The sequence below is a fragment of the Aspergillus glaucus genome (genome assembly GCF_001890805.1).
Source record: "Aspergillus glaucus CBS 516.65 unplaced genomic scaffold ASPGLscaffold_4, whole genome shotgun sequence".
Classification (NCBI taxonomy): domain Eukaryota; kingdom Fungi; phylum Ascomycota; class Eurotiomycetes; order Eurotiales; family Aspergillaceae; genus Aspergillus; species Aspergillus glaucus.
In genome coordinates this window covers 1,063,184-1,081,191 of record NW_019170456.1, presented here as the reverse complement: position 1 = coordinate 1,081,191, position 18,008 = coordinate 1,063,184, and the positions used below count along the sequence as shown (strand labels likewise).

The 18,008-nt window shown below is 48.2% G+C and overlaps 8 protein-coding genes across 8 annotated transcripts; 3 read left to right on the top strand and 5 right to left on the bottom strand.

The window, feature by feature from the left end:
• Positions 1–2,194: 2,194 nt before the first annotated feature.
• ASPGLDRAFT_55757 (uncharacterized protein) lies at positions 2,195–3,356 on the bottom strand. Its single transcript, XM_022548156.1, has 2 exons — positions 2,640–3,356; positions 2,195–2,569 (listed from the first exon to the last, which is right to left on the bottom strand). Exons 1-2 carry the CDS (start codon positions 3,258–3,260, stop codon positions 2,507–2,509), a joined length of 684 nt encoding a protein of 227 aa, XP_022403985.1. The 5' UTR covers positions 3,261–3,356; the 3' UTR covers positions 2,195–2,506.
• Positions 3,357–4,509: 1,153 nt separating this feature from the next.
• pex20 lies at positions 4,510–5,512 on the bottom strand (the record flags this gene model as incomplete). The annotated part of the gene is made up of 2 exons (XM_022544250.1): positions 4,510–5,337; positions 5,399–5,512. 2 exons carry the CDS (start codon positions 5,510–5,512, stop codon positions 4,510–4,512), a joined length of 942 nt encoding a protein of 313 aa, XP_022403984.1.
• A 377-nt stretch (positions 5,513–5,889) lies between these two features.
• sec13 (GTPase-activating protein SEC13) lies at positions 5,890–7,342 on the top strand (the record flags this gene model as incomplete). Its single annotated transcript, XM_022550057.1, has 6 exons — positions 5,890–6,007; positions 6,099–6,143; positions 6,240–6,355; positions 6,419–6,449; positions 6,538–6,947; positions 7,018–7,342. The coding sequence occupies exons 1-6, from the start codon at positions 6,005–6,007 to the stop codon at positions 7,340–7,342; spliced, it is 930 nt and encodes a 309-aa protein (XP_022403983.1). The 5' UTR covers positions 5,890–6,004.
• A 1,227-nt stretch (positions 7,343–8,569) lies between these two features.
• ASPGLDRAFT_120159 (uncharacterized protein) lies at positions 8,570–9,426 on the top strand (the record flags this gene model as incomplete). The annotated part of the gene is made up of 2 exons (XM_022540120.1): positions 8,570–9,023; positions 9,086–9,426. Coding segments are annotated over 2 exons (795 nt in total), but the record flags the coding sequence as incomplete, so codon positions are not given.
• Positions 9,427–9,900: 474 nt separating this feature from the next.
• On the bottom strand, positions 9,901–10,913 carry ASPGLDRAFT_1157051 (uncharacterized protein). Its single transcript, XM_022539708.1, has 2 exons — positions 10,804–10,913; positions 9,901–10,755 (listed from the first exon to the last, which is right to left on the bottom strand). The coding sequence occupies exon 2, from the start codon at positions 10,500–10,502 to the stop codon at positions 9,987–9,989; it is 516 nt and encodes a 171-aa protein (XP_022403981.1). The 5' UTR covers positions 10,503–10,755; positions 10,804–10,913; the 3' UTR covers positions 9,901–9,986.
• Positions 10,914–11,035: 122 nt separating this feature from the next.
• Positions 11,036–12,771, bottom strand: ASPGLDRAFT_119550 (putative MFS myo-inositol transporter; the record flags this gene model as incomplete). The annotated part of the gene is made up of 3 exons (XM_022540066.1): positions 11,036–12,161; positions 12,226–12,522; positions 12,581–12,771. The coding sequence occupies 3 exons, from the start codon at positions 12,769–12,771 to the stop codon at positions 11,036–11,038; spliced, it is 1,614 nt and encodes a 537-aa protein (XP_022403980.1).
• Positions 12,772–13,447: 676 nt separating this feature from the next.
• Positions 13,448–14,496, top strand: ASPGLDRAFT_23313 (sterol desaturase family protein; the record flags this gene model as incomplete). The annotated part of the gene is made up of 3 exons (XM_022543270.1): positions 13,448–13,985; positions 14,044–14,110; positions 14,166–14,496. The coding sequence occupies 3 exons, from the start codon at positions 13,448–13,450 to the stop codon at positions 14,494–14,496; spliced, it is 936 nt and encodes a 311-aa protein (XP_022403979.1).
• A 372-nt stretch (positions 14,497–14,868) lies between these two features.
• On the bottom strand, positions 14,869–17,457 carry ASPGLDRAFT_119602 (putative AAA family ATPase GCN20; the record flags this gene model as incomplete). Its single annotated transcript, XM_022540072.1, has 7 exons — positions 14,869–15,220; positions 15,279–15,747; positions 15,805–16,065; positions 16,121–16,424; positions 16,478–16,558; positions 16,619–17,341; positions 17,395–17,457. The coding sequence occupies 7 exons, from the start codon at positions 17,455–17,457 to the stop codon at positions 14,869–14,871; spliced, it is 2,253 nt and encodes a 750-aa protein (XP_022403978.1).
• Positions 17,458–18,008: the final 551 nt, after the last annotated feature.

Below are 18,008 nucleotides of genomic sequence, written 5' to 3'. Positions count from 1 at the left end.
CCCGAAATCCTCTTCTTTCTTCCTCGTCTTTCTTCTTCTTTCAAACCCTCATGCAGTCATCGATCGTATCTATTTTCTTTTTCATGACTCACTAGGGTTTTGAACTTAGAAGGCTGGTGCTGACCACTTAGTTGGTTTTCCGAGTGCACCCTACGGAACGTGGGTGCCCGTTAGAATCGCTGCGCCCACTACCACAGAGTTGACTACTACCATATGACTAGAATAACCGTGCTTTGAAGTCGAGATCGGCCGCTGATAGGGCTGCTTTTGAGAATTCGTTAACATCGAAAAAGCCAACCACCACGATCGAAGGCTAAGATGGAACGGGAACGGACTTCGGGAAAAGCTCTTGCATACATCACGAGTCTCGACATGCTCCTAGACAATACAAATGCCCAATGCACGCGGTAGCAAGAACAATAACGGGGTCAGGTTAATCGGTATTAAGGTAAGCCCACAATTGCCCACAGCTCTGGTTGACAGTTCTAACCAATACTTCAGTGGACCTGCCCAGATTTTATGCCTGGACCGACACTCACTCCGGTGTGGACTTGGCCCTCGAATTTGATGCCCGTACTGGGGTCGTCTGCGCTAAGCCCGGCAAGACAATTCTCCACTCTGCTTGTTCAAATGTCTTTTTCGCCTGGTTTGAGCAAATTGCACCGGAAGCATCCTCATCGTCACTCAAACTCTCTGGAACAACCGAGGACGGTAGGTGCTTCCTATTAAGACTGAAGAGGCATACCTTCTAACGGCCAAGCAGTGACAGTACTCCCAGACACAGGAAGCGTCAAGTTGCCTGACGCATCTCTTGTCACCTCTACAGACGACATCGAAATCGCTTTTGAGGTTGGCTTTGGCGAATCACTAAAATCTCTTTTTAATGCCGCCGATGAGTACCTGAGTGCAGGGTTCGTGAATGCCGTCCTTCTCAACATCACGAAGACGGGCCGAGGCACCCTCCTCAAGCGTCCCTGGGGCCTCAGTAAGGCAGAGATTACAGAGAAATGCATGCACAGAACTCTTGTGGCGTCAGTTATCGATTACCATAAAAGCCAGGGCGTTGCCATCGTGGGAAAGCTTCCGATCGAGCTGTACATATGGTCTTGTGAGCGAAAGCACCCACCCCCTCACCCGATCTGGACGTTCAAATGTGGATTGGCATCGAGAGATCCCCTGGCACGTTTACCTCTGCGATGAAGACTATGCGCAACCCTTCCCTTACCAAAGACGGTGGGTTAAATATATGCAACAAAACGTTTGCCTTTCCATTTGACAAGCTCGAGGAGAAGTTGCATGAGGCTTTGGACAGACAGGCGATTAATCGGGTGAAGAATTTGGTCTATGTGCCGTGAAAAGGGTTGTACAATCTTCATTAACATCGTACCTGTCTCACCTCTCCGTCTCGCTTTCCTATCACTTCGCTTATTGCTTATTGGGCGTTTTCTGTCGAACCCAGAATGAATTGAGAATTACGTTTGCTGTCTTTACCAATGTACTAGATATTGAAAAAAGAAAAATTTTGATTCTTCCCAAGCAGTAACTGTGTTTTGTCAAATGGCATCTTTCCTCAACCTTGCGTCTTCTTGCATTATTTGGAACGAATTCCCAAGGGTCTGCCCACTCGCGAGATAGTTTCGGATGGGTTCATATCTTCGAGAAGGCATCTATCAGAACCTGGACAACATTGCCACTTGTATCTAGTGCTGCACCTCCTTTATTCCGAGGAGCTGCCGCTACTGCAAATATATGCAGCAAACGGAGTTTTTCCTTCTCATCTATATTTCATCTAAGTCTAGATTCGGTATAGAATATTTTGCCAGCACATGAAATACATTTTACATTTTGAGTTGTCTTCAACCTCCGCTAGGCACCAAAGTAACCTTGAATCATGCAGCTCTGTAGTGTCATTTAAGCTACACTGTAGTCTATACGTACAGCGAAAGGAACAGAAGATGGGTGAATGTTGGGTTTGGCACACAGCTTATCGAATTTCATTCACCTCCAGTGGCCACTTTGATGGTTGACACCCACCTTAAATGCGCTATGTGTACACACACTGCTGTACCTGCAGTGAAAAAAGGGCTTTTATTCACAGTTCCGCAATTTCCATATACTTCATACCCCATACTCTGTCACCAATGGATAGCGAAATACTACAGTAGTATGAGAACATTATTTAGGGCCATTGGTTCATGAATTGCTAATAAAAATTGGCCTGTCCAGGGAAAGTAGATGCATAACATAGCATGTTGTTACTTGTTGATATTGACATGTTAATGCAATTCTACTAATTTAGTGTAAAGAAACGTCCAGGTAGATACATTCCAAACTAGAAAATGACAATGTGGTATCGATCAAAGAACCGCAGCTTTCTGGTATCAATATATCAAGTCGCCACGGATAGTGGACTCTGGGTCAAAGGGCGCCATCGTAGCCTTCTCATCCTTTTGAAGATGAGACAGCGTAGTGGTATCAAGGTAGTATGCAAAACGGATATGTCAGATCACTTCGCGCGCAACGATGGCGAGCACTCTTTCTTCATCTTAGGCATACTTTCCACAGGCTCCTAGTTATATCAAGCTTCAAGTTAGACAAATAAAACAAAGCAAAGTGATGAAAGCAAAATGAGAGCTTACCGATTGAGTCCGCCTCTTTCTCTTCAGACTCGATTCATCCTCATCATCATTATGACTTGGCCCGTTCCTCTTTGCTCTAGGCAGTATACGACACGCACCCCCACCAGCCCCAACGGAAATCACATTCCTACTCCCCTCAACCTTCATTCCCGTATTAATATTGATCTCAATCAGCCCTTTTCCATCTATCCCCGAGGAAGATAAATCTTGTGACTCTCTTAGCGCTGCGATAATCGACGTCGCCATTTCGGTTATCCTATTCTGTCGATGTTTCTGTGCTGCTTGTAACATAGATGTTGATGTCGGAGAGGATGTTGTCAATGGTGTTGGTGCAGATGGAGACCCGGAGGTCATGATTATTGTGTTGCTATTGCCTCGCACGCTGATAGATGCGTCGATGTTAATTGTAATCGGAGTTGGGGTCGTGTTGTCCCAGGTGTCTTCGTCGATGTTTGTGTCTATTTCATTGTCGGGGTAGATGTCTTCAGGGACTGAGTTTTGTTGCTGGTTTGTGGTATATGGAGGAGGAGGGGAGGTCAGAGGCTTTTGGTTTTGCATGTTGGCTGTCACTTCTCCAAGCTTGATATAGTGGTGGAGGAGGGAGTCTGATGGAGGAAGCATATTCAAGATGGAGGACTATAGCAAGGGAAGTACGGTATCACAGTGTTAGGTGTGGATATTGGTTATTATAAAGGAAGTAATGAAAAGTAGACAAGACTGAATATGGAAAGAGACCTGTACAAGAACTGTGGTTCATCCTGCAATATATAAGCTATCCAAAGGCCATCATGCAGAGCAGTCATTTGACAGACAATAAATAGTACACTATATCCAATAAGAAATGAATAGACTTCCTCAATCATTGAGAAACAGCAAGGGGAAACGTCAATAACCGCCAACAATAGCACAATACCCTAAAACGACCACCCAAGTACCAGCCGACCGGTTTATTCCCACGCAGCCATTGGCCCGTAAACAAGAAAAAGCAATAAAAGGGGACAAACAGCTCAGCAGACCAGCAGATGGCTTCTCAATAGCACCAACCGCAGAATGTGCGCCGATTGTTGTTTCTATTGAGCCTTCATATTGTTCTTCTCCGTCAATAGCCTGAATAGGATCATGTGACTTTAACCACAAGTACGGCGCATCACGAGTTATGAATGATGACATGATATTTCCTCAAAAGGTTATCCTGAATTGATTGAAATTCTTCCAATAATGCTGTCAAAATGAGGGAGATCAAGATGCGATGCCACCAATAAGAAATACATGATTAAGTCGCCGGCTGACTTTCCCAATTTGCCCGCTTTGATAATCCAAACGATCCAAGATATGCATGCTAAAAAGATTTTGCCACTTTTCAAAAGAACGCTAGAAAGTCGGGTATCAAATCTCATATCAGTTAAGCCCAGCGATCGCCGAGATTCCACCCTTCGTAGAGGGAGTTGTCATCCCCTCGTCCACCCAAGAAATCGGTATGAAGGTCGTCTTTGCGCGTCTCTCCCTCCGCAGGCGCCGTGGGTTGGGGTTGGGCTGTAGTAGTAGGATCGTACTGCATTTTCAGTCCTGATTGAAGAGAAGCATCACCGAGTTAGGACAGTTGTGGATGCACGAGCGCGTTGCTGTGTTTCACGACAAGATGTTTGAATTTCCTGCCTAATCGAACTCACTGGTACTATTTGGAGTAATGTGTGTATTTTCATCCCGACTTGCTGGTCTTAGTGTCTGTTGCTGCTTGTTATCTTGCGGATAGTATTTGCCTCCAGGATGTAGGGACTGCGTAGTCTGAACACTCATTAGCTGGGACAAGAGCCAGTATTGATAGATAAATATATACCGCGTCTACACCGCGCCACCCGAAATAGGAAAATCACGGATTAGTACTGACTTCGCGAAATTCATCTCCCTCAATCTGAATCTCTCGGTCCCGAATACGACGCATTAAGGCAAGGAAATTGCTTTGTTGAAATTTCTCGTTTGTCTCGTGGCTAACGCTGTGCAACAACTGTCCCGCGGTTCGGGCAAGCTCATCTGCATCATTTGACCGTTCTTGCGTATCTTCTTTAGGGGCAATCGTGTCCGACCCTATCCTGATTTCTTCATGGGTCTCTGGTTGAACAGTGGCGTCGAATTGAGCGGGTTCGTTGACAATTTCGGTATGTGTCTGTGCGGCAGTGGTCTCTTCCAGTTCCATATTGGCTTTGGCTTGTTCAAACGCCGCCTCAAATGCCGACTCATCGAAAGTATTTGCTTGTGGCTGCTGACTCTCCACTGTCTCCTGAGGCTGGAAGGTATTAATCTGGGCGCCATTCAGAGAATAGTTTTGCGCAAAAGATGGTTGAAACCCGTATCCGTAGGACTGGTGGTGCTGCGGGCCGGGAGCCTGCTGCTGTTGAGGTTGATGCGGTTGTTGCTGGGCCATAAATTCATTTTGCCATCCTTGTTGCGGTGCCATCGGAGCGGTAGATGGACCGGGTTGCTGGTGAATTGGATGTGAAGGTCCCGAGATCTGCAACTGTTGGAAGTCTGACGCCCAGTGAGGAGTTTCCATATGGCCGGGCATTGGATGATAGGGCACAGGGGCGGCGAAGGGACCTGCATGGTGTAGTTCGGGCGCTGGTGGTCCTGCGAGGTTGGACTCAAACGCAGCGAATTCAGGGTCTAAGGATCCTTCGTTTGCGTTTTGTGATCGGAAACCCTACGTAGTTGAATCTTAGTCAAGGTTCCGTGATTATCAAAACTCCCCTAGATAGACTCACTTGAGATTGCGGTTGCCGCGAGATCAACCTATCCTGTTGAAGCGTCCTGTCAACGGACGCATGCTTCTGAAAATTCTGAAGCGCATTTGACGGTCCGCAAAGAGCATCACTCATGATGCCGGTAAACTAAGGAGAAGCTGCGACGGGACTATGCGGAGAAACGGGAAAGGCGATGCGGGGCGTATAGATCGCACTGCAACAGGAAGGGAAGATTTGCGAAGAGGATTAGTTCGACAACAAGGAGCGCAATAGCGAAGGGAACAGAAATACAAGTAAAGAAGAGAAATGGACAGCAGCGACGGTAAAATGAGCTTCGGAGGCGTGGGGGAGGCGTGGGCGTGTTCAAAGCCCGAGCCGAGGTAGGCATCACGTGGATAACTAACTAACTAACTAACCGAAGATGGTGACTAACTAAGCACAGAAGCCGATTAACGATAAGATAAGATCGGGTGCGGCTCTGCCACCGCCAAAGGGACCAGCTGTTTTGTTGCTGCTGCTTGACTGGGCCATCCCCGGACTGTTCCAACACAATCCTCCAGACTCGATTGAAATACTTTCTTATTTATATCTCCTTATTACCTCTTGAGAGCTGCCGAATTAGACACCATGGTATGTTAGTTATTTCCTTTTTTTCTCTGTGCAGTCCCCCTCAGAATTCCCCTTAACTGACTTGACACCTCCACGCGGGGTGGTACTATAGGCCGCCGCTCAAGTTATCTCAAATTCGGGTCACGATGATATGATTGTACGTGATAAAAGAATTACCGATCCCCCATCCTACCCGATGAATGCTGTATAATGTTCTCGTGCGTGGTCCAACTAACGCTTTCCTTGAATTCAGCACGACGCCGGATTGGACTATTACGGCCGCAGGTTGGCGACATGCTCGTCGGACAAGACAATAAAGATATTTGAAATCGAGGGTGAGACAAATAGACTCATTGAGACCCTCAAAGGGTGGGTGCCAATCTCGTCCGGTTCCTGAGCTTATACGTGGCTTGATGGCTGATGGGTGAACAGACATGAAGGCGCAGTGTGGTGTGTCGCATGGGTACGTGGAAGCCTAACCCGACGATTTGTGCTGTCGTCAACTAGTCAATCCAATCATCCGCATCTCGTCTAACATTCGCAATTACTAGGCGCACCCGAAATTCGGCACAATTCTGGCCTCTTCGTCTTACGATGGCAAGGTGCTTATCTGGCGTGAGCAGCACCAAAACACCACCTCCCCCGTTGGCAGCAGCGCATGGACAAAGGTCTTTGATTTCTCCCTCCACACTGCGTCCGTGAACATGGTTTCATGGGCTCCCCATGAGAGCGGATGTCTTCTTGCATGCGCGTCGTCGGACGGTCACGTCAGTGTTCTCGAGTTCCGTGATAACAGCTGGACTCATCAGATCTTCCATGCCCATGGTATGGGAGTCAACTCCATTAGCTGGGCACCTGCTGCATCTGCGGGTAGCTTGATTAGCTCCAACCCGGGCCCGGGTCAACAGAGGAGATTCGTTACTGGCGGAAGTGACAATCTTCTGAAGATCTGGGATTACAAGTACGTTGCGCATACCCCCAACCTCTCTTGATAGAGGCATTTACTGACTTTGACTTTTCTCCGTCACTAGCCACGAAACTAAGACTTACAACCCTACTCAAACGTTGGAAGGCCACACCGACTGGGTCCGTGACGTCGCCTGGTCCCCCAGCATCCTCTCCAAGTCCTACATCGCCTCTGCCTCGCAAGACAAGACCGTTCGTATCTGGACGTCGGATGCATCGAACCCCGGCCAATGGACCAGCCAGCAACTCGAGTTCGACAGTGTCCTGTGGCGGGTTAGCTGGAGTCCTAGCGGTAACATTTTGGCGGTCAGTGGCGGAGACAACAAGGTCAGCCTGTGGAAGGAGAATCTCAAGGGACAGTGGGAGAAGGTGAAGGATGTTGAGGAGTAATTAATCTTTTTTCTTTTCTGTTTGTTATTTGCTACAAAACCATTTCTCAATTGTTTTGAACAAGTCGAGCGTATTCCCCTAAACGGCATCATTTTATCGCAGCCTCTGTACTTCAAAGTGAAAGAATAAACCCAATGGCATCGGCATTGATTCAATTCATTTACACCGGAAAACTACTCCGTAGATGTATACTCGTTCACTACGGAGTACATAGTACATACATACTACTAGATCCACATAACGTATTTCCCTACCGAGTGGCGCACCCGACCGAGCGGCGCACCTCTGTATTCCATATAAAATGGCGCTTTTTATAACCTCAATATCTCAACCGCAAAGTATCTACAGAGCCTAAAATTTAGTATATAGAGTATTATGGTACTGAAATTATATAAACTGAGCAGAAAGCTTCTACAGATAAATATTTCTCCAAGTAATATAAATTACCACTGTATTTTTTGTATTTTTCAATATTCAAACATCTATGGCTACAAAAAGCTACAAAATCTTTAGAAAGCAATATACCCTCTTCTAGTGTGTGTATGTATACCTTTATCTTACAAATAAGCCTCTATATCCATTGGTGGCTGAGATATTAAGGTTATGAAAAGTGCCATTTTATATGGAATACAGAGGTGCGCCGCTCGGTCGGGTGCGCCACTCGGTAGGGAAATACGTTAGTTAGCGCGCTCCGTATTAATAATGCGTCTGCGATTGATTGGGAAACTTTGGAAGGCCAAATCAAAAGGCACCATTCGGAAGAAGCCTCAAGATACTCCACAGACGCACGCTCATTATGCATATACAGTACATGATTGATTGCCAAGGAAACCCCTGGGAACAGCCCAATGTATACGAACTATGCGGTCTGCTCTTTGATGCAGCTCTGCGATCTACTTCGCCATCACACCGGTTCGTTCTTGCCTCTTTGTTCTAATTTGCCCGGTTGTAATAGTTTCCCTTGCAAGCTTGCGGACTCAGCTGAAGATAAAGATGAAGTGTGGGGAGGGTAGTGGAGGTGTGGGTAAATCCCCTGATTTAAAAAGAAGCTTGTCCGGTTTCTCGGATTGTCAGTAAAAAATTAAAAAAGCACTTCACTGTATATTTTGTTATATACTCTAAACCATGAGCGGAGCCGCAGACACAAAGATTGCCGTCATCACCGGCGGGAGTAAGTCCCCATATTCACATAACAACCCAGACTAACAACCAAATACAGCCAGCGGAATAGGGCATGCTGTGGCCATAGCTCTTTCCCAGCGTCCTGATTGGCAAGTCTACATCCTCGGCTCAAACGAAGAACGCGGCCGCAAAGCCGTCGAGGGCCAGTCCGACATTTACTTCCACAAAGCCAACGTCAGCCAGTACCAGGAGCTGGCGTCGGCATTCCACGAGATCCATGGCAAGCATGGTCGTTTGGACTTTGTCTTTGCCAATGCCGCTGCAACTGAGAGCTGCAATATTCTGCAAGCCGAGGGGGCGGATGCGAATACTCCCCCTCCGGAGCCGAATTTGACGGTTGTCGATGTTAATGTCAAGGGTGTGATTTATACCAGTTATCTGGCTACGCATTATTTCCGGTTGTCGCCTCATAAGGGGAAAGATGCGAGTTTGGTCATCACTGGGAGCTGTGGGTCTTTGTATCCGTTCAAGATGACCCCTGTGTATTGCGGGACGAAACGTGCGACCCCGACCCCTTCCCCTCCCCCATATATCTAGTAATTCATACTAATAAACTGGTAGATGATGTCCTCGGTTTCACGCGCTCCATCGTCATGCGCTGCTGGGAAGAAGGAATCCGCGTCAACGCCCTCTGTCCCGGAATCGTGCGCACCGGTCTCGTGTCGGACGAATTCTGGGATACTTATTTCAAACCAGAGCAATTCTGTCCTATGGAGCTCATGGTTGAAGTTACCCTTCTTCTCGTGGACGGTAGCGAGATTGTCGATAGTAAGGGAAAGAAGGTCTCCGCTGGGGAGGTGTATGGGCAGACGCTGGAGACTTCGGGATCGAACTTTTACCTGAGGGAGCATCTGGAGTGCTGTGATGATATTGCTAAGGGTGTTGTGGATGGTGCTAATTGAGCTGATTAATTCGGGTTTCAAGAGATGAATCGAGGTGTTATTATTCCTACCCGGTACATAAATCGGCGCAGGATATATTGTGGAGACAGTCTGCTTCTTATCACTTTTTTGTTATATATGTCAGTCAAATGTATAGTTATGCGTCTAATGTGTGGCGTGCAAGGTTTCCAATCATCCAGCAGGTGTCGAACAATATCCAAGAGCTGATCCTGACTGCGCCACGGATTCGACATCCCAGTGAAAACAAATCCTGCAATGTGCCGGGTCAAAGGCTTCTCACATCCTCAGCTGCCTCAGGATCTAGGCCCAGTAGTAGATTGATGGGTACTTCAACAGAGGACATTCTGGAAAATGGTTTCAGAAATCCAATGAACTCTTCTCTTAGATAATGGTCGGTGAAATCAAAGTAATATTATCCCTCCATGTATGGGTAGTATAGTAGTGCAAGCGACAGTTTTCAGCAGGGTTGCTGATTGAGACTACTCCTACTAGTATCAATGACCGTTTTCCAGAGCTGCCTCTTTATTGCCATCGATAAGCCATGCCCAGGTGGAGAGTTCTCAATGAGGTGGCTCTAGAGAGAAGAGACGGGATCTCTGTTTCGTCGGTAGTCGTTCGAGGAAGAAGAAGAAGCGTGTGTAGCTGGTGGAGGTTATGTTGTTGTTCGCTCTGCCCGAGTAGGTCTTCTGTGCTGCGAAGCCAGGTGGACAAAGACCGCCGTCGACATAGAAATGTCCCCAATCTACTCGATAAACTCTGACCACCGGACATTGCCGCCATAATCTACCATGCTTAGATAGTTGAAGGAGCAAAAAAAAAAGGGCATGTCTCAGTGTCAAATTCGGGCCCCTTGAAATCCAGACAAACGAGTAATCCAGACGAAGGGACTTGAGGTGATGAAGCTGAAAGAAGAAAATGGTGACGGATGAATAGGGACAACCGCCTTGCAAAGACTCATTCCATCTCTCTGCATCAGGAAATTTGGCATCGTTGACCATAGCCTGAGCTCGTTGAATGACATCTGTGCAATTCCATTGTTCTGTTTCCAGTCCATCTCCTGTCACAGGATCTTCCATGCCCTGTCATAAGGGCTACCCAGGGAACGAAGGATTTGAATATGCAAGGCCGGTTCAGATTCTGCAGAATGATACGCAACAATTGCAGAATGCTCAACATGGATACTATGCCCCATGTCCATGGAATTCTGGCGTAAATAAAGGGTATCGTCAAAGCAAGGAAGTCTTTTGATACACGAGACTGACACAAGATCGTCTTTGGAATGGTGATCTAGTAAAGTCACCGACCATATGGGGCGACAGTCCAGGGAAGCTAATTGTGTTAGCTGTATCTCGAACTTATCAGTTCAGGCACATTCACCTTGAGCTCTCTAGACCTTTCTGGAGTAGTTGTGCTAATGAGTCCTCACATTTCCATGCTACAACTGAGCAGTGAGGACTAAACCGTACTCCGTACTCCATATGCGCACTCAAACAAGGCTCTGAGCATTCTCATTAGACATTGACATGGAACGTTACGAGTATTCCAGAAAATCCAATTCGGATAGGCGCATATTACTTGTATGTATGTACTTTATGCAGGGAAATCCCACTCAACTTCTACCCACCCCCCAACCATCAGCCAAAAGATCCTTAACCTCTTCAAGACTCAATCCGCTCATTTCAGGATAAATTGCCCAGACACCAACCCACCCCACAGCGCAGACAATTGCATAAGCTGCAAAAGTCCAGCCAGGCGAGAGCCATTCCATCATCGGCAGGAAGGTGAGACCGACGATGAAATTGGACCCCCAATTTGTTGCTGTGGCAAGAGCGGATCCCAACGACCGGACGTTCAAGGGGAAGAGCTCCGACTGTTGCCAGGGAACGTTTCCGAGTCCAAAGGCGTACGATGCGGTGTAGACTGTGAGACAAAGGAGGATGGCGATCGGCAAGAACGAGCTAGTCTTACTAGGGTCGTCTGCTTCCCCATGCACCGCCGGTCCGGGTCCAGACGACATTGGGGACATTTTGAAAGACGAAAAGCTCAGTGCACATACGATGAGGGATATAATCATCACAGGGATCGAATAAAGGAGGATACGGCGGCGGCCGATACGGTCGATAAAGGCAAATGCGAATAGCGTGAACACAAAATTGGTCATAGCAACCGATAATGATGTCAGCGTCGGCGAAGAGAACGAAAGCATGGAGAAAATAGTTGCTGAAAAATACATCAGACTGTTGAATCCGCACAGTTGCTGTAGTCCTTGTAGCATGGCTGCTATAATCAATGCTCTTCGATTACCGCCAACCCGGAATAACTCATGAGCACGCTGCGAGACGTCATGGGCCCACTGCATGTTACTGTCTGTGGGCTTGTTGGTGCTGAGCACTTCTTCCTCTTCAGCAACTTCTTGCTGGATACCGCGCAGGACGCGGTTTGCGAGACCATTGTTACCAAGATGAGCCTGGTAAATCCGGGTCAGGACATTCATAGCTTCCGTTCCCCGTCCTGCTTGGACTAGCCAGCGAGGAGTTTCGGGCAATGAAAAGAGAATAACAAACTGCAGGATTGCCGGTGCAGCTCCCAGGCCAACGATCCAGCGCCAACCGCCCGAGACAGATGAGAATAGCCATCCAACAATATAAGCCACCACCTGACCACCGGTAATGAACAGACTCAGAATCGTGACCAGTCTTCCTCGCGCATGAGACGGTGCCAGTTCGGATATATACCTAGAACAACCGATACGTAGTTAGCAAAATGTCTCCTCAAAAATCCATGTCCTGAAACACATACATAGGTGTCACCAAACTAGCGCTTCCAACAGCCAAGCCAACAATACTGCGGCCCACGATCATCCACCATACCTGGCTGGTGATAGACTGCAACACCGCACCAACAGTGAAGAACCCATCTGCAACGAGAATCACTCGTTTCCGGCCGAGTCTGTCTGCCAAAATTCCAGCGAGAGGGCTTGCTATGAGGGCGAACAGGCTCGTAGAGGATGTTATTAAGCTTTTATCGACCGTCGTCAACTCACGGTTGGAGAGATCGGAGCCGACTGATACGAGTGTGGACGAAATGACTCCTGTGCTTTAGATCTAGCATATTAGCTTCTCTGCTTGCATCCCTCTAACGGAACTATACATACTCGTAACCAAAAAGAAGTCCACTGATACCCGCAGAGAACGTCAGAGTCCAGATAAACCAGCCACCTGAATATCCGGGCTCTAGGTCGATGGGCTGCTGCTCATAGTCCAAGTCATGGCCATCGTAGTCACGATCAGTTTCGGGCTGAGAAGCGAGCAAAGGCGCATTTGGGCCGGACTGGTGGTCGCTCATGGCTGGTTCAAATGGGAATGAATGTCCTACTTTCGTCTATCGATACATCTGGTGCGCTTTACTGTAGCATAGAAGGGCGCAGAGAGAGAGAGAGAGAGAGAGAGAGAGAGAGAGAGAGAGTTTAGATGTTCGGTAAGATCCCCGTTTCTAGAACGTCTGGAATATATGGGAAAATACGGGGTAAACACCGTCAGGCTTCGGGAATCGATTTCCAGCCTCATAACAGTTGGCCAGGCTTGGCACGAGTCCCGATACGGTAAAGTGCGGTATCAACTACTTGTCCTTGTACAGAGCACAGTACTTATATGTACTCTATCATATATTGTTGATGTCGCCCAAAGCGAAAGGCAGTGGGCAATTGAAAGCGTTGTGTTGATATGGCACTAATGTTTTTGTATGGAGTACTATTATGTACGACGACGCGTTCTGGTGTCGGGGTGTTAAATTGACCCTTGTTAAGCTCCCGTGCCCCTGAAGTGGCCCCTGTCGAGCTGCCCCGGTTGATCCGATATCGAACCATGCATTCTTCATCAAATCCGCGTCGGTCTCGCCTCAATTTCGTCGTCCTTCGTTCTTCAATACACCCATCTCCCAGCGACTTCAACTTCAGCAGCGCAACCAGCTCCGACAATTATCTCTGCTGCCATCGCACTTGAATCGCAATCCGCCACACGCGATGGATGTAGCTCTGGAGCTTCTCGATCCTCTCATTCTGGATAAGGCCTATGCCTGGGCGTTACCTTATCCCGGTGTCAGCAACTCCTCAGATCCCATTCTCTCGGCTGCCGACACGGTGCCTACATCTCTATGGCCGCGAGACAACATCTATCGTCAAATCATATCGCTTCTCGCCATCACTCAATTCGGCGCGACTTCACTCTACCTCGTTTTCAGCGCTCTGTCCTACTACTTCATATTTGACCGACGACTCGAGTATCATCCTCGCTTCTTGCAGAATCAAGTCCGCCAAGAGATCAAATCATCGCTGTCCGCCGTCCCGGTTATCAACATTCTGACCCTGCCTTTTTTTCTGGCCGAGGTCCGTGGCAAAAGCTTGCTTTACTCCAATGTGAGCGACTATGGCTGGCCCTGGATGTTGATCTCGTCAATCCTGTACATGGCTTTCAATGATATTGGTATCTACTGGATTCATCGCCTGGAGCATCACCCCAGTGTGTACAAGTACATTCACAAGCCACATCACAAATGGATCGGTAAGTCTCACATAACCTCCCACCTCGACCTCAGTTGCCAATGCTGACGACATAATAGTTCCCACGCCATGGGCTGCGCTGGCTTTCCACCCACTTGATGGATACGTGCAGTCCCTGCCATACCAGTGAGTATCCCAGTCCATTGTCACTGTTATCTATTCTCATTCTAACACTCAAAAGCGTCTTCGTCTTCATTTGCCCAATGCAGAGATATCTGTATATGGCCCTCTTCATGGCTGTCCAGATCTGGACCATCCTGATCCACGACGGTGACATGATTACGGGCCATTGGACGGAGAAGTTCATCAACAGCCCCGCGCACCACACGTTGCACCACATGTACTTCACTGTCAACTATGGACAATACTTCACCTGGGCCGACAACTATTTTGGCTCACACAGGGCACCCGAGCCATCGCTGGATCCTCTCCATGATGCCATCAAGGTGATGCGGGCGAAAGGACTCGTGGATGAGCAGGGCAACCCGATCAAAAAGCCAAAGGGGGAGTAAAGGATGGAATTGTTGTCTCCGGTAAATATATATATATATATATAATAAGATTGGATGCCGCAAGGCAGGCTATTCGTTGCGATCGCAGCTGGTTCTCCTTCCATGGATCCGATACCGGCGCCAACAATTGGAATCAAGCATAACGGTTCTACTACTAGCTCAGCACCCATGTGACTTATCACTGAGCATGGACTGCGCTGGGTACTCAGTGGGTGCTCACTGAGCTAGGCCCTGAGCGCCCTCACTGAAGCGGTGGTATCCGGAAGAGGGAAAGCCAAGGTGGTTCGAGAAAATCAAGTTCGCATAGGTACATATGAACTTCTAATCCTAATGTCTTATCATAACATGAAATCATAAATAATAATGCTACTCTTAATGAGCAATTGCCACACCTGCCTCGTTGGCCTGCGCACTGATCATCTTCTTGTACGCATCGACGTTACCATCGAACTGCTGTACTGTTCCCTTGTCGCAAACCCAGAGACTACGGCAGACGTTCTGCAACATGGTCACATCGTGGGAAACCATCACGACACCTCCTTCGAAGTTCTGCAGCGCCTGCGATAGCGCGTCCATACCTTCGATATCCAGGTGGTTGGAAGGTTCGTCCAGAATCAAGATGTGAGGGTTGGTCAACGACAGGCATGCGAATGCAACACGAGATTTCTGACCTCCAGACAGAAGCTCCATTCGCTGCAGACCAGTCATACCGGTGATACCGAAACTAAACAAATTCCAGTCAGTAATCACAATTTTACTCTAGGGGGGAAAGTAGAACGTACGCTCCCAAGTGTCTTCTGTATTCTTCATCCGTCTTTCCTGGGTAGGTCTTCGCCATGAAACTCACTGCACTGGTGGTGAGATCCAAGGCATCCACATGGTGCTGAGCGAAGAAGCCAACCCGCAGCCTAGAGTTCTGGCTGATGAGGCCCTTGGTTGGTTGAAGTTGACCAGTAAGCAGTTTCAGCACCGTAGTTTTACCAGCACCGTTCGGTCCAACGATACCAATACGGGAATCAAGCTGGACATCGAGGTCGACATTCTTGAGGAGAGGCATTTCCGGCGTGTATCCGAATGCGACTTCGGACATTTGCACAATAGGTGGCGAGAGCTTCTCGACTTCGGGGAACTTGAAGTGCACGGTGTACTCGGCCTCTGGGGCGTCCAGGATAGGCATCTTTTCAAGTTTCTTGATTCTGGACTGCGCTTCAGAGGACTTGGCAGCATTGTAACGGAACTTGTCGATGAAGGCTAAAGAAGCGAGTCAGCGCATGGAAAAAAGGTCCGATATGTAGAAAATTGACAAACCTTGCAAGTGGGCTCTTTCTAGCATCTGCTTCTCGTACTCGCGCTTCGCGTTCTTCCTGCGCTCCTCCTTGGTTGCGTAGAAAGATTCGAAGTTGGCGCCCTTGTAGTAGTCTAATCTCTCCGAGTGCTGATGCACAATATCCGTTGCAATTTCGTTCAGGAATGCTCTGTCGTGAGAGACCACAAGAACGGTGCTAGGGTATCCTTGAAGGTAGTTGGACAAGAAAGTAATGGATGGAACATCCAACATGTTGGACGGTTCTGAGCCAAGTCAGTCTAAATTTCCATATAAGTAGTAGGTGAGCGCAAAACATACCGTCCAGCAAGAGCAAATCAGGCTCGCAGAACAGAGCTCGTGCCAGAGCCAATCTCATACGCCAACCACCAGAGAAAGTCCTGGTAGCGTACTGCTGTCGCACAGGCGAGAAACCAAGACCTGCCAGGATACTGGCTGCGCGAGACTCTGCCTTGTCGGATTCCATTTCTGAGAGTTTGGAGTGGATATCGGTCAGGGTGATATCGAGACCTTCTCTTTCGTGATCGAGACGCGCTGCGTCCTTGGATGTATCTGCCATCGACGATCGTTCTGCCTCAATGGCTGACAATTCTTTCGAGATTTTCTGCTTGTGGTCAATAAACCCGTAATAGACCATACAGATGAGAGGAAACTAACATCTTGCTCCTGGAGAAGGTGTTTCCGCCAGACGTCGGCGTCCAAAACTGCTTGAATGGCAGGTGTATCATCACCAGTAATCTAGACGACATTGTCAGCATGCCACTCTTGCCTTTTCACTCGTAGTGACTAATGACATACCTCTTGTTCGACATGGAGAATAGAAATGTGGTGCGGAACGGCGACTTCTCTACGACTCAGGCCACGCAAGAGAGTACTCTTACCGATACCGTTCTGACCAACAAGACCGTAGCGATGGCCATACGCCAGAGTAAGAGAAGCATCGGTCAAGATACGATGGCCGCCAACTGCAACATCGATACCATCGACCCTGATATCCTTGCTCTTGGACTGGTTGTCGGCGCCGAGCTGGAGCGGGTTGACAGCCATGAAGAACTCTTCGTACGACATGGCGTCGTCGGGCTGGTTGAGCAGACGAGACGACTCGTATTGCACCGTCTTCATCTGCTTCTTCTCCTGCTTGGCGCGGATCTTCCGCTCGGCCTTCTCGAGCTTCTTGCGGTCCACACGGGACTCGACCTTTCTGCCAACAGACTCCAGGTCGACGTTGCCACCTGTGAGACCCAGGGTAGAAGACATGTTTCTCTGGGATCCGACGTTGATGGCCTGGTCGAGCTTCTTGGCCGTGAAGGGCATCTGCCGCCTCTCCGGGTCAACGCCATCGGTTGCGCTCAGGCCGGTGATGAACTTCTCGACGAGGCTGCGGATGGCCTCTGCATTCTGGTCTGAGAAGTCTCCAGAGGCAGAGATGAGGAGCTCTGTGACCGAGTTGGCTGCCTCTGCCAGTGGCGATGGAGCGTTGGCATCTTCAACATATGCGTTCGACGCATGTGTCAAGTAACCCTGTATACATTGTTAGTGGGGAACCATTCTTATTAGCAGTGTCCTACACTTACCACAGAGTACTCTGAGATTACACGATCCAGGCCGCGGATCTGTGTCTGGAGTTCCGCCTCCATTTTAACTAATATTTTCCCCGGAAAACTTTTGCTTCAAAGAATAGTCAGAGCCGCACGGGTTACTTTATTTCCTTTGATCGACTCAAGGAAAACGCTCTCTACCTGCTTTAATGTAAACGGACTCGTAGAGCAGAGTTGCCTTTTTTTTTTTTTTTTGTTTGTTTCCCTTGGTGGTGATCCGAAAGAAGTTTTGCCCGCAAAAACCGTGGTGGCGGTTTGTGGAGTCGGAGCTGTCTAAGCATTCATGTTGTTCACAAGGACAGAACACATTACACAACAAGCAATTTCAGAGAGCATCCATATTCATTATACTACTATCTAATCAAGAATTACTGTTGAATTTGACTAGAAATTCAGATTTTGTTGTTTTGCTAAGCAAAAGTGAAGTCGAATGTCCATTATTCTGCCGGATTCCACCGCCTAACCGATCAAGACATCCAAGGCCAACAGAATGACAACTGCAAAAAGAGGCACATTAACTATTCTCTGTGATTGTGTTCATTTTGATATGTCGGCGTACTCCGCTGTCAAAGTCAATCACTCTCGATGAT

Excerpts from the sequence above, each read along its gene's own strand:
- ASPGLDRAFT_55757 (XM_022548156.1), bottom strand. The coding sequence starts at position 3,260 with ATGCTTCCTCCATCAGACTCCCTCCTCCACCACTATATCAAGCTTGGA. Across the intron at positions 2,570-2,639 it reads GAAAGAGGCGGACTCAATCG|GAGCCTGTGGAAAGTATGCC; the intron begins GTAAGCTCTCAT and ends TGATATAACTAG.
- ASPGLDRAFT_1157051 (XM_022539708.1), bottom strand. The coding sequence starts at position 10,502 with ATGGAAGATCCTGTGACAGGAGATGGACTGGAAACAGAACAATGGAAT.